Raw genomic sequence first — 14,927 nt, forward strand, 5'->3', positions numbered from 1 at the left:
TAGACAGTTTCATTTGGCTGTTTTTTTGTTTGAAAATGCTCAGAATACATTACATCATGATCATATTCAGTCGACTCTTCATAACGTGTTTTGTGAGCAGTATTCATTGTCTCCTGACGGTGGCACCAGAGGACAGGTGGAGGGGTTTATTCCAGAGCCTCCAGTATTCAGTCAGTCCACATCTTAACTTTCATTCTTCTCTTCCTCTTGTTTGAATGTTGTTTTTGAACTCAGTTTTCAGGCTTCACCGCTGATAGTATGAAGAAAGTTTATGGGAAGTTTTGCAGTCGCCACAATGAAGCGGTCAATTTCTACAAAGACCTGCATGCCAAAGATAAACGCTTCCAGGCTTTCATCAAGGTCAGCGGCTCCCGTCTCCATGTTCAACATTACAGTGAGGTGACGCTGCTGTGGATCACCTGCATGTGATTTGTCTCTGAAATGACCTGCGTGTGTCTTTGCTCTCGTGCAGAAGACTATGAGCAGCAGCATTGTGCGGAGGCTCGGTATTCCAGAGTGCATCTTGTTGGTCACTCAGAGGATCACCAAATACCCCGTTCTGATCCAGAGGATACTCCAGCACACTAAAGGTGAGGGTGAAGCACCTGTAATGAGTCTCTCAGTAAAGGAACCTTGAAAGTGTTGCATATGTTTTATGTGGCACCTCTCTGCTCTGACAGACTCCGATGAAGACCACAACTGTGTTTGTGATGCACTGCGCCGTGTGAAGGAGCTGATCATGGCTGTGGACAGTAAAGTCAACGAGCAGGAGAAGAAACAGAGACTGAGGGAGGTGTACAGGTACACTAGACTCTGCGTACTGGTTTGCTACGTAGCCTGAGTACATAGCAGAGACGCCAGGGGAAAGCTCAGATGGTGGAATCGCCAAAGCTCTACCAGAGGCCACATTTCTGCTGTTGCATGGTGTATACTGTCATATGTCTCAACCCTAGTCTGAAATGCATCATCACAGCTGAGGTTCAAAGGTCAATCAACAATCCCACCATACCAAGTCCAGTGGTAGCTGATGAAGATCATGTGACATAATCAAAAGCTCCAGAACAGCTACTGAACATCTGCCACTGTGTTACAAATCCACGATTTGAATAGATATTGAGGTCAAAGTTCGTTTGGGGTTTCATATTTTCATTTCTATGTCCTCCTGTCAGTTGCTTCATAATTGCTAAACATTTCTAAGATATTTACAGAGGACAGAAACGAGTGTTCAGTGTTAATAATGACGAAAGTTAGACACTTCCTGTTTTCTGAAATACCTGCACAGCCATGTCAACTTTAATCAAATCAATATGTGAATACGTGAATAAATGAGAATAAATGCACACCGAGCTGCCTCATAACAGCACAGTACAGTGCGTTGCCTTCAGGCCTCATGTTCATCCTCTGTGGATGTGGAGATTAGTTTTTTGTCACACGTGATATGAATGAATCTTATCAAGTTACTAGAGTTTCCAGAGGGGCAGCAGGAAGATCAGCTGGACCTTTATTCCTAATCCAAATCTGCTCTTTGTAATTCACTGTGGACAAGAGATACATGACTGAAAGCTAAACGTGGAGCATGTTGTCTGTGATCTCCAGTCGCACTGACAGCAAGTCCATCATGAGGATGAAGAGCGGTCAGATGTTCGCTAAAGAGGACCTGATCAGAGGGAGGAAGCTGCTGCATGATGGAGCGCTGCAGCTGAAGAACTCCGCCGGACGCCTCAAAGGTTTGAGATGTTTCCGGTCCTCATCAATCTTTAAACACGTGCATTCATTCTGTTCTTCAGAGACAAAAAGAAGAAGTTGTGTAAATGATGCATTACACTTCCAATCCAGTTTCCTCTGTCCTCTCAGACGGGACACAGCATGTTAACCGTCTTTGTCTTGGTGTTGCAGATGTCCACGCCATGCTCCTGTCCGACGTGTTGATCTTTCTTCAGGAAAAAGACCAGAAATACGTCTTTGCCTCACTGGTAAGTAGCACGCTGCATTTTTTATTTTGAATTTAAATAAACAGGATGTGCTCATAATGCATTGATCCCCATGACGGCTCGGTTTGATTTGGACCTGTTTGTCCTCAGGACCAGCGCTCCACAGTCATCTCTTTACAGAATCTGATTGTCAGAGAAGTCGCCAATGAAGAGCGAGGTCAGTCCATCTTTCTCTTTCTTCCATTTGTTTTCTGATTTTCTTTCTTGGTACATTTCATCCATTTCTTACTGTAAGTATCAGTCAGTGACGTGGGTCAATGCAGACCAAGTGGATGTGAAGTGCTGATTTCTTTGTGTCCCGCAGGTCTCTTTCTGATCACGGCTGGTATAGAGAGACCAGAGATGGTGGAAGTGTTGGCCAGCAGCAAGGAGGAGCGCAACACATGGAGGGCCATTATACAGGACGCCATGCACTGCATGTGAGCGCGCACACACACACACACACACACACACACACACACATACACGCCAGGAAACAGACGCCGCCTGAGTTCTGTTTAGTGCATTGTTTTCTGTGTAAATTAGAGGGAACTGCTTTAAACACTGTTCTCTCAGGATAAAGATGTTCTCAGTGTGACGACACTTCCTTCACTGTTCAGTGGGTCATGTGTGAATATCTCTGCAGGGATTGTTGCATAGCAGCAGAAATTGCCTGTGATGTAAGAGAAGAGGAGGGCTCAAAAGTTTTTAAACAAAAAGTGGCAGAGTAGCAGGAAGTCAGATGATTCCAGCTGTGGGTGGCTGACACCCCCCCGCCCCCCCCCCCCCCATATGACAAAGTGCTGACTCTCACAAAACTGCGGAAAGCGAAAGAACAAGTTGTGGGTTGAATGCATCGCCTTCACATGTGTCAACACTCCTTCCCACAGCACACAGCAGGTGTGCTAATTAAATATTATTCTAATTGATGACTTTGAAACACAGGATCAAACCGTATTAATTAGCAGGTCTTTGATACAGACACCAGCAGTAGCATAGATTAATTAGGTCTTAGATTTGGTTGGATGGAGCCTAAAACGTGTTGAATATTTGAGCGTCACACCGCGGCTGTATTTGTGTGTCGCCAGGGAGAAAGACGAGGACGAGGGAGTTCCAAGTGAGACAGAAGAGGACAGGAAGCAGCAGGAGAACCGAGCGAAGGAGATCCGAGGTGAGCGCGCTCGTACAGCATTCTGTTGTATTCTGTCATATCTGACAAATAATAATGATTAATGTCCTTCAACGCTGATTTGTGTTTTATTTCAGAGCTTCTGCGAAGGAAAGACAAGGAGATCATCTGTCTATTGGAGGAGAAGGTCCACATCTTCAGAGACCTGGGTGACTGTAATCCCGCCCCCGACGACACAAACCCACCAGTCAAGGAGCGGATGCTGTTCAGGGCCACACCTGATGATGTCACAAAGGGAGAGCCAATCATAAAGGACGCCCTGAGAGAAGGTGAGCAGGGTTGTCTGTCGCACTGTGTGTGTCCCAGAGAGGAAATGTTCATATTAAGTGTAATATTTTCCATCTCTCCCCAGTGGAGACCCTGCACGCTTTAGTCAACAGCGGCGTTGGTGGAGCAGGCTGCAGCGTTCCAGTTGGCCTGACAGGGGGCAGTGTGGGACCGGTCTGTCTGCCCAGGAGAGCTGAGACGTTTGGAGGCTTCGACAGTCATCAGATGAACAGCAGTAAGAGTAAGACACGTAGACTCATGCACAGAGACACACGTAGGTTAATAAACACATATTTAGAATAAGACACTTCAGCATGTTTTGGTCGACAGTTACGTAAATGTCGATGAGCTTTGTTTACTCCACCTGACAGCAGGTCAGATTACATTCATTGCTGGTGAATCTTGTCTTGACAAGATGGCGTCAGGTTTATTCCACATGTTGGCTCATGATCCCCTGCTGTGACAGAACTCCTTTAATCCTTCCACTCTTTCCTTCTCTGTCCTCAGATGGAGAGAAGGAAGAGGGAGATGAATCACTGGACCTCCGCAGGACTGAGTCAGACAGTGTGTTGAAGAAGGTGTGTGTGTGTGTGTGTGTGTGTGTGTGTGTGTGTGTGTGTGTGTGTGTTGTCTATATATGTGTCTCCACAATGCATTATTTATGAATGCATTTTGCTCCCAGATCTCTCTTGAAAAATGAATCTCAGTGTCACTGAGTGTACGTGATAAACAAAGCAGGAATGCTTAATTCCTGCACTTCAAAGCGGTGAAATATCTGCTTAACTGAATCTCTGAGGATTCATCTGAACACGCTCACAATGTCCACTGTATATCACGTTATCATTTATCGTGCTATGAAGACAGTCCCACAGATTTACAGTCAATTTGACAATATTGATGATCAAAATTAGTCATGTTAACAAGGGACTCAGTTTTATCACTGTAAAAATCACATCTGTTATCTGGAAGACTGTGTCGAAGCGATGAAATGCATAACTAATGATAAGTTAGTAACTAGTTTTGGGTTTACAGTGATGACTTCTAAAAGGTCATTTTGAGGCTTGTGGTGGAAGTTCTGTTAGCCTTGCATAAAGCTAGCTACATGCTAACATGCTAGTGTTATTTCGAAGTGACTCAGCAGAGATGCCATTACTAATACTGTACCACTACTCTGCTACTTAGTGTCACAGTATAAAACAAATCTACATGAAAAAACAATGAAAAAGTGTTTCCCAGCAGCAGACAAAGATGACTCGTCACAACAGTGTTTTACCATTCTCCACTCTCCAGACCTCTGCTCCAGCTGAGCATACTCACATCTGCTCCTCATCTGTGCCTTTCCCATATCTCACTGCTATTCATAATCTATAAAGACTCCCTGCCTGCATTATATAACAGTATGGCTGCATGGATGTTACATGTACTGTAATTATTAATGTGTGTGTGTGTGTGTGTGTGTGTGTGTGTGTGTGTGTGTGTGTGTGTGTGTGTGTGTGCACCTCAGGGAGCCACTGCCAGCCTACAGATGTTGCTGAAGAGGAGCAATGAGGTAAGTGTGTGGGCTTCATGTTTCAGCCCTGCCCCACCCATCGGCCTGTTTATAGCTCTGACTGCAGCACTAATGATGGAGACCTTTTTACTGTTGGGCTTTTAGTCCGTGATCATTTGTATATTCCAACAAAATGCAAGTGGTAGTCCCTTTACGCTGCTCACAAAACAAAAAAATATAAATGGATGAATAAATAGGAAGTTAAGAAATAAACTTTAATTGATGGTGGAGGATGAGTTGAGGAGTCTCACAGCCTGAGGAGAGAAGCTGCTCTGTAGTCTGGTGGTACGGCAGCAGATACTTCTGTATGGCTTGCCAGACAGCAGCAGGGTGAACAGGCTGTGGCTGAGGGGGGTGTTGTCTTTTAGTATCGTTTGGGTTGTGTGCAGGCACCTCACCACCCACTGTGGGTAAAGCAGGTGGTGCTTCCAGTATGGTAGTGTTTCAAAGCTTGTTTGCCCAAATTCTAAAAGAAAATCAGATTTTGTGACTGGCAGAAACACATCTCCTCATCCTCCCCACCTTAGGTAAGATATTAGTCTTTGAGCATCATACTGAAAGTGTGGTATTATTCCTTTAATTCCAGTCTAACGTTGTCTTCCCTCTGCCCTCACTGACTGTTTCACTGGATCTGTCTGAATCATCCTAAATGATGCTGCCAGGTTTAGAGCTGCTACATTACCCATCAAGCATTGTCACACGAGTGTTGAAATATCAAGTCTGAATGAAAGTAGAGAGGAATATTTTGTTTACTTTTTACAGTAACCTCCGTCTGTGACACAAGGCCATAGTGTGAAATATATTAATCTGAGTTGCTCATGCCAGATGGTTGCTGGGTCTTAAAATAGTTCCATCATTACTGAAACCTCAGTGTAATTTAATGCTGCGTTTCCCCAGCAGGTCCAGCACAGTGTGACACATCTTCACGACCTGCTGATTTCACTGCAGGTACCACAAACACACCTCTGTGCCCTCTGCAGTCGCTTCACCTTCAGTCTCATTCATCACTAACCGTCTCCTCCTGCGTCTAGGCTGTGGTGGTCCAGCAGGACTCGTTCATCGAGGACCAGCGGCAGGCCCTTAGCGACCGGCTCACCGCCAACTCCTCCAGACACTCGTCCTCTTCCTCACTGTCGTCCTCTTCCTCCTCTCGCCCCTCTTCGCTCATCGAGCAGGAGAAGCACAGGAGTCTGGAGAGGCAGCGACAGGAGGCTGCCAGCCTGCAGGTTCGCTTTCATTGCTGCTTCCTCTTCAGTAACTCATTCTCCATCCAACGAAAATGTGAAAATGTGCCTGTTAGGAGTTGATTCATCAAGATAGCAGTAGGTGATGCCAATTCTCAAGGGGCGAGTATTCTTTTGCAGAAGAAGAGGGTGCAACAAGATGATTAAAAGAGCATCGATTAAACCTCAAACCCATTAAAACAGTGTAGAAAACATGATGGAAACGTGGCATTTCTGTTTGAATCATGGCTGCAGTGACATTAGATTCTATTTATATTTATCAGTAAGATGCTCTGAACCTGACATCTGTTTGAATCCAGTCCCGTACCTCAACCTCAACGTGCAGACTTACGCTCAGTTTAACATCTACGCTCCTTTGTGGTTTGTTTTTCAGAAACAGCAGGCTGCACACCAGGAGGAAAAGAGGAGGAGAGAGAAGGCATGGGAGCTGAGGGAGAAAGGCCTGGCAGAGCGGGAGGAGAGGCTGAGGGTGGAGGAGGAGGAGACCAGGAGGAGGCGTCAGGAGCTAATGGAGGAGAGAGAGATGATGCAGAGGAAGAAGGAGGAGTACCAGAGAGAGCTGGAGAGGCTGAGGGAGGCACAGAGGAGGCTGGAGAGAGACAAGGAGGCTCTGAGGAAAGACACTGAGAGACTGGACGCCATGAAGAGAGACGAGGTCAGGGTCCATCTATGATGCAGGAAGCTTTGAATGTGAACTGGGCTCAAAACAAGGGAAGCCATGTTAGCCGATCGCTGCAGTCCAGGCAGAGGTGTAGCTGCTGTCCTCTGGTCCATCCCCACAGGTCCCCCCTCACTGACGTACTTTACGTACAGTGTTGAAGGTCACGTGTTACACTGTACACGTTACTTTGACAGTACGTGTACCAGTGATAGTGGTGATGGAGTTGTCTCCATGTCACGGATTGCAGTCATGGGTGTACAGAGCGAACATTAGGGGGCTGAGCAAAGCCTCTGGGGGATTCTGGTGTTGAGCACTAGAGTAGCAGAGGTGTGACGGCTGATCCGAACTGTCTGGATTCTGTTTGTGAGGAAGTATTTTCCAGTTGCAGAGCGTGGTACTCAGGCCCAGCGTGTTAGGTTTGCCGCTTTCATGGAGGAGGTTGTGTTGAATGCTGAGCTGAAATCAACAAACAGCATTCTGATGAAAGTGTTGTTATTTTCAAGGTGTGTGAAGGGGCGGTGGAGAGATCGTCTCTGTGGATCTGCTGACTCTTAATGCAACCTGGTGGATGTCCAGGCTGGCTGGATGTTGTCTTTAATGTGCTTTAGCCCTTTTCCATACAAATGTGCTGACTCAGCGCATCAGCTCAGCAGGGCTTTCCATCTCCATTGCAGCATGGCTGAAGGTGTGTCTCTAACTGATGACAGTCTCATCTTGAGTTGGTGATGTTTATGTATGATGTTACATACAGCCAGCTGCTTATCATGGTGGATTTACAGGCTGTTGTCATTCTCCTTTTTTCTTTGCTTGTTGCAGTTATATCTGCTATGTCTGGAAATAAACATGCCGCTGAATCATCCCTGAATGATGATGATGATGGAATTTAGATAAAACAGTTTGATTAAAATCACCAGCTAAAATGAGAGTGCCATCTGGTTTTGTCATGTGACTGCCGGTGACCTCATACCGTTCCTGTAGTGCATAGGAATTGATGTAATTGGTGTAAACACAGAGGCCGCCTCTCCTCGCCATACTGGAGTTTTGCACTGTTGAGTCCTGAAAAAATGATTTAAAATGTAGTGAAGTTTGAAGGAGCTACTGGTCGCATGCCACAGCTGGAGGTCAGCAAAAGACTTCTCTCTGTAAATGACTTCAGTCAGTGTTGCTGCATCAGGATCTGCTGGTGTGCAGGTTGAAGGGGTCTTCATGTCTCTGTGGTTCAGGACTCTAAGGCACACATCATATAATCACTGTGTCCTGGACCCAGATCTTTGATCCTCCGTGACATTACTCTGAAACTAGCGCTTACCTCAAGGACGTGACAGCTGGGTCGGATGGAACAGTGGGTGTATGTCTTTGTGGCTTCATGTTCTGTGACTTAATGTCTCTCGTGTCTCTATGCATTATTTACAGTTGGAGCAGCTTCAGAGGTACCAGCGGACTCCCTCCACCACCTCTGAAGACTCCATAAGGTTCCACAGCTGCGAGTCTCTGGATCAGGAGTCAAAACACGCAACAGAACAGCTAAAAGAGGTGAGAAATAAAGTCCTCATGAGAAAATAATTCTCAAAGATCGAACAAACCGGTGTGTTCGTGCAGTTTGGTTGTATTTGATGAGTCCTACAACAGCTACAAGAACTCTTCTTTTTTGTGGATGCACTGCAGGTGGAGCTCTCATCCTCTGCCCCAACCAAAGAACCTTTCCTCCGCATTGGATCCAAGAGGATGGGCAAAAACTTTAACCCCTTCTCCTCCTCCTCCTCCTCCTCCTCTTCCTCAAAGCCTCAGGGAGCAGAGAAGGAGTCTCAGCTCCCCACCAGGCTGCTCCAGCTGGCCAAACCCAAAGAGAAGAAAGACAAGAAGAAGAAGAAGGGGAAAGGAGGGGAGCAGACACAGACAGGTTCGACGAACAAAGCCCATCCTGACACTCTCTGTTTGTCTTATGTCAGGGACAGAGTCTCTCTGTTTCTTCAGTAAATGACACAAACTATTCGGCAAATGGGCCTAAAAAATAAACAGGTATCAGTAGGCTGAACAATGCAGATTGTCTGTGCTCACCCCCCTTAATGTTAAATAAGTCTTACACATTTGCCTTCGTGCTCACAGTTAGATGTTCAAATTGATACTGCTCTCATGTCAGTATGGGAAGGAGCCAGGCAATCCTTAGCTTAGCTTAGCATAAAGACTAGATACAGGAGGAAACAGCTAGCCTGGCCCTTTCCAAATGTACAAATCCACGTACCAGCCTCGCATTTATTTAATCTGTACAGTGTTAGTGTAAAACCAGCAGTAACCAAGTAGTAACTTGTGTCTTCATGTCTCTTTAGAAAGCAAAGTGACGTCTGATCCTCAGAACGATGGAGATATCTTCTTCTGCTGAGGACCTGGACGATGTGAAATTCTAACCTTCCTGAGGAACCAGACAACTGGCCGAATGGAGACCCTGGCAAACAAGACCCTGATTGTTCCTTGACCCTCTATCTGGATATAAAGCATGTCTTTGCTGACAGTCATGTCTTTGCTGACAGACATGTGTCCCGGGTAAACAGAGGCATTCATCTCCTCCCACAGACACCAGGTGAAGTTATGCTGAGCTGATGATTCAATCAGGAAGACTTTAATCGACACATGTGCCAAGAAAATCCCCTACAACCCTCCATCGTTTAGAGATGTGACGGGAAGCCAAGGAGGACCAAACAAAAGCTGTGTGAGGAGCACGAGAGGAAAACAGACTCTTGATTTCTTCCAGCTGTCCGTCACAGCACATGGTGCTTCAGGTCAAATCTCCTCAAGCGTAGCAAACCTTAGCTTTAACATCACCCAACAATAAGTGCCATTTCTTCAAGTATTTCTTCTGCTAACTTTGAATGCTTGTGATACCAGTGATACCCCCGAGTTTCACTGAAGGGGTCCCAGGCTGAACACATTTTAAACCAATGTGTGATTTGTGCGTCCCTCCCTTCGCTCCAACTCTGGTTTGATCAGTTGAGCTAAACAAGAGCCCGCCATGTCTCACTGTCCACACGCTGTGCTGAGGTCAGTGTGGGCAGTCAGTGTGTGCAACAAGGCCACAGACCTCCAGACACAGTCGATCAGTGACACGTCAGTCAGCAGACAGATGGATGGATCTGCAGAGACGGACTTGTCTCATGGTCCACCGAGGGGTCAGAGTGGGAAGGATGAGCAGAGACTCCTTGGTTTTAGTGCCTTAACTCTTCTGTTGAATGTAATGTAATGATGTAACGAGTGGAATGAAGTGCATGCTCAGAGCAGGTGTTTTTAATCCTGCTGTTGTCAGATAATCACCTCCAGACTCGAGAAATTCATAGTTTTTTCTTTTTTTTTTTTTTTTAAGGCGGTCATCTCCGTCAGTCGTGAGATGTCGCCGTCTGTACGGACGGACAGACTGTAAGCCCAGTGTGAGCTCTGTGGGAGAATCAGCGCTCATCTTTAATCAGCATTTAGTGTGACAATCACCACAGTGCAACAGTCACTGCAGCACAACAGGATCAGGAGGACAAAGGTTTTAACATGCACTTTATACACACCAGACAGATGTTTAAGGCTCTGTCATTTCCAAATAATTTCATCCTGATTCCTTTTCAGTCATTTGGCCCCAAATGCAGGGAAAATGGGATCATCCTTGATGCTCCATTTAAACTCAAGTGAATTTATTCTTTATTATGTCCTGTACATACAGAGCCCCTACATGTCCTGAAAGATTAATAAGAAGTGTACCGATTGATCACTGTATCAGTTAGCCTGTCATTAGCATGAAATGATACCGTTCTTCGTTGCAAAAGTCCAAGTAAATATCATGGAAATGATTTGGAAATGACAGAACTGTGAAGTGGAGCACGAGAGCAGCAGTACTTAGTCGTATTGTAGTGGGTTGGGTCAGAATTCAGTATTATTGAATTGAGGCTTTTACTGGGTTTATCTTGAGATGATATGATCATATCATGTTATTGTTTTACAATCTTCTGTGGTCAGAATGAATGATTCCAAGAACATATGAATGAAAAGTGAACGAGAGTTAGTTCATATTTGACACATTTTAAGAGCTTTTCCCTCACCTCCTTTCACTGAGCATCGGTTCGACTGAGCCACGCAGCTCCACAGCTCAGTCTTGACCTTGGAAAGATGAGTTGACCCCGTGGCACAGGCTTCATGAGCACACTGGGATCACTCAGTCACCACTGAAGAGCAGATGTTCAAACATGTCAGGACTCTGAGCACCTCTCAGCTCAACGTCCACGTTGATGTCAGTCAGTTGGGATTTATCTGTGTCATCACACACACATTTGCCTCTTTGTGATAAACGCTGATATTAGAAATCATGAATATTGCGATGTTGAGTTCAGTCACATGTCCGGCTCTGCTTTGTAGAAAGTCTTCAAATGGGAGATAATCACTGAGTGCAAAGAAATCATGTCATATCAATCAATGCCAACCAATCATCGTTGGTGGTGCTGTACATTGTCAGATAGTCGCTGGAAACATTATTCGGCTCAGCTGAACAGAGGAGCAGTTCTAACTCCCTCTGGTCTGTCCGAGTCTGTTTGATGACAGTATTTTAATAAGACGCCCTTTGTTTTCTCATCTATTTCCATTCATGGTCTTAGTTTGCTGTTGCTCAGCACTTCCTCCATCTGCTTCACGTTCAAATCCTTCAGGAGTCCAGGAAGTAACATCTCCATTTCCCAGAAGGTCTTTTATTTTGAAACAAAGTAGAATCAATCCAAGTGAATTCCTCTGAGAGCGAAGAGCATCGCAGTTTCACAGAGCGCCGAGGAGCTGACTGATGGAACAGTGCTGCAGAAACACACAGTACAGCTACTTGTTGTTATTATTTCACACCCATTATTTGACAATTGACAGCATACACCAAAGCCAGGCTTAGAGTATGCTTGTATTTTGAAAAGACAATCCTGAACTCAGGATCCATCCAGCGACGTTTTCAGCCTGTTTTGAATCGTATTGGAAAGACAATCATCAGTGCGGAGGATGACGAGTGAAATGATAAAAACCATTTCCGAATGGTTTCCTCAGACGCTTTCTCTCTGTGCTCTGCAGTGCACTGCAGGTACTCCCTCTGCACTGAGAGTGTATGACAAGGACAAATACAAACCAACCCTTCCTCAAAAGCCTCCCCCTTAATCCAAATATTGTGTCTCTCCCTGTCCTCGTCCCCTCTCCAGCCCTGCTGGGATTGATAAGGCCAGCACACAGAGGATGCCCCGAGGCTCGTATTCATCCCCCGTCATCCCGCTGCAGTAATGATTCATAGCTTTAGATTTTCACCACATTGATTTTTGCCTCCTGTTCTCTGCGGAGAAGCCTTTCATAGGAGGCTGCAGTCTGAAGAATAATATTTCGGCCTGCAGTGTCACTTCCCGCCTTGCTGCTGAGACGAGCACATTTCTGCTGAATCTGGAAGTTCAGCGGCCCATCTCTAATTCACTGCAGCTCCCTCTTCTTCTTCTTCTTCTTCTTCTTCTGTCACTCTCACTGTTGAGTGTGAGATCACCAGCAGTTGCTCGTCTTCCTCAGCCCTTCAGTCTTTTTGATTGAGAGGCAAAGCACAGTCAGATTCCTTTGTTCATAATCCAGGAAAAAAAAAATTGCTGCGTTTCCCTGCAGATCCACATCAAAGCCACTTTCCTCAGCAGCAATATGTTTCAAAGATAACTGCAGTGTGTTTTCACAGCGTCACACAGCCTTAAGATGACCTACGAGAGAGAGATGTTTTCTACGTTATCTGTGCCTGAAAGTTTTTTTTATGCTGCAGCGTGCAGATCTGCTCTGTAAATAAGAAGCCCTGTGCTCAAGTTTAGAAGAAGTTTAGAGTTTGGTAGCGCCCCCTGTCTGTGCACTAACCAGTCAGACTGCGAGGACTTCATTTAAAGCTGTATTTGCAGCAACCGGCTGCAGCCTTCCAGCTAATGTCTCCTTCTGTACAGACACTTCCTGTGTCCATCAGCGCCCAGGCGAGAGAGCTCATAAGCTGGTCAGCTGTGGCACGTGAACAGCTTCAAAATGTGCCTGTGAACATCAACATCAGTCAGTTTCCATGCTAAATCACAACCATCTAACAAAACACTTTCGTGGATCTTGTGCTTCGTTTCAGCGATTAAAAGAGAAGTTAACAGTAAATGTAGACATGGCCTTGATGGCTAATTGGGATTTCAGTTGGACTTAAATGTAGATTTAGCATCCATGTATCAGCTGAAACATGAAAAGGATCAGAAAAAAACTAATTAATAGAGAAATGACTAAGATGTTACATGACAAACCCTCTTAATTTATTTCTTGTGTTGAATCACGATGAGCCACAAAAATGTGTTTCAAACAATTGACTTTTTTATATATTTAAAGAAACTTTAGAGAGATCAAAAGCACAAAGTGTTGTTTCAACCATGCTCTACATTTCAAGCCAAAGGATTCGATCTCGTCATGTTTTCAGTGTAAATCACAGCAGCGATGCTACATGGTAGCAGCCAGAGGCCTGCTGTGGAGAGGGAGATTAGCTTAAACACAAACTTACACTTCTGATCCAGAGAGCCCCCCCAGAGTGATGTCCTTCAGCAGGTTCAGTGTCCTTCAGCAGGTTCAGTGTCCTTCAGTGGGGTTCAGTGTTCTTGAGTAAAAACCAGACTTTAATTTCACTAAAGTTGGATGCACGTCCCGTTCGAGGAGGTCTACGCAGGGCTGTTTTTCCCTCAAGGCGTAACCTGAAGCTTTGGCTCCCTGAGATGAGCTAAATCACAGACCGCTGTTTGATCATAGCGTTTAGTGGTTTGAGGAGGAAGTGAAACCTGGAATCTTGAGTTTTGCAGAGAGAGGAGCATGCTGGGAGGTCTGGCTCTCCTCTCCCCCACATTTACCCCTTCAGCGTGCACTATTTTACTAAAACCATTCATAAGGAATTTGACAAACTCACGTTAGACCTTACAGTTTTTGCACTGTGAGCTTTTTTTGAAATGTATTTGTACTAAAAGCAGAAGGTACAAAGTTTATTTTTCTCATTTTATGTACAAAGAAAAAAAAAAAGGGCAAAACAAGACATTTTGTAAATATGTTTTATGTACAAATTTGAACTTCCAAAGTATTGACGACTGTGGATTTTGTTTAGTTGGATGATTGTTTTTTAATAAATAATAAAGCTTTATTTAATTGTCTTCTTCCTGTTTTAAAAATGTACAGTCATTTTCTCTCTTCAATAAATAACTGTGCTGTTTGTCATGTGATGCATGATGTGTGGTTCTTTTGATGGAGGGAGGAAGACTGCAGGATGAAGAATAAGAAAACAGGTGACTTCAATGCACCACCCTTCGAAAAGGGAAACTTAACAGCCAATTAATGAAGTCTCATCAAATATACGATACTATCAGTTTGAAACTCTGATTGATAATTAAATTAGTGAACAGGTGAACTAACTCAGCTCAACTGCACTATGCAGCAACGATGACACATGTAGGTGTATCGTGCGGTTCTTGCAGACTGGAGCAGACCCAAATCATTCAGGTACAGTCCTAACGTGTGTCCCAGCCTTTACTGGGCCAAAGAATTTCCTATTTGAGTTTCAGGGCAGAACATTATTACACACACTTGAGAGAAAAATGTCAGCTCTTGATTACCTTGGAAGAACACAAACCCGTTATTTATCACCTCGTAGTGACAAACCCACAGAGAACCACCGTAGAGTCCGTAGTTCCCCTCAGCTCTATGTAGCTTTAGATTTGTGTTTCAGTTCATTGTTTTGGTTTTACATCCTCCAAATTTGCTGTTCTGATTCAATCTCACCTCTCATATCGCTGTTTTCTGCCACAGCGAGCAGCTACGTTCAGTGCAGAAAAAAGCTGTGATAAACCTGCTGTACACCACCTGCCCAGCAGCAGACAGCAGGCAGACAGATATTTCCCTCAGGAGTTGGTAGAGACCAAAAACAGAGCTACAAGAGAGTGGGTATTGGACTGAGAGTGATCAGATGCAGACAAAAATACACCAAATGAATGCTAATGTTGCTCTGTAACTGTGGGATGTG

At 44.9% G+C, this 14,927-nt stretch overlaps 1 protein-coding gene across 4 annotated transcripts in view; it reads left to right on the forward strand.

Moving 5' to 3' along the window:
• The window catches only part of LOC143322260 (uncharacterized), a 93,353-nt gene extending 79,312 nt beyond the window's left edge, over positions 1-14,041 (forward strand). For 2 of the 4 annotated variants that reach the window (XM_076733338.1, XM_076733341.1), the window contains 18 exons: positions 235-360; positions 473-590; positions 681-801; positions 1,597-1,727; positions 1,897-1,973; positions 2,082-2,148; positions 2,296-2,410; positions 3,059-3,141; positions 3,237-3,428; positions 3,512-3,667; positions 3,934-4,004; positions 4,931-4,975; positions 5,873-5,923; positions 6,007-6,201; positions 6,593-6,874; positions 8,294-8,413; positions 8,546-8,780; positions 9,208-14,041. In XM_076733338.1, the coding sequence (XP_076589453.1) occupies positions 235-360; positions 473-590; positions 681-801; positions 1,597-1,727; positions 1,897-1,973; positions 2,082-2,148; positions 2,296-2,410; positions 3,059-3,141; positions 3,237-3,428; positions 3,512-3,667; positions 3,934-4,004; positions 4,931-4,975; positions 5,873-5,923; positions 6,007-6,201; positions 6,593-6,874; positions 8,294-8,413; positions 8,546-8,780; positions 9,208-9,260 (2,238 nt within the window). In that variant the 3' untranslated portion in view covers positions 9,261-14,041. The remainder of the gene's footprint in view (positions 1-234; positions 361-472; positions 591-680; positions 802-1,596; positions 1,728-1,896; positions 1,974-2,081; positions 2,149-2,295; positions 2,411-3,058; positions 3,142-3,236; positions 3,429-3,511; positions 3,668-3,933; positions 4,005-4,930; positions 4,976-5,872; positions 5,924-6,006; positions 6,202-6,592; positions 6,875-8,293; positions 8,414-8,545; positions 8,781-9,207) is intronic. The other 2 variants (XM_076733339.1, XM_076733340.1) reach the window with 2 other exon arrangements.
• The last annotated feature ends 886 nt before the right edge of the window (positions 14,042-14,927 follow it).

Source organism: Chaetodon auriga, chromosome 6, assembly GCF_051107435.1.
Source record: "Chaetodon auriga isolate fChaAug3 chromosome 6, fChaAug3.hap1, whole genome shotgun sequence".
NCBI lineage: Eukaryota > Metazoa > Chordata > Actinopteri > Chaetodontiformes > Chaetodontidae > Chaetodon > Chaetodon auriga.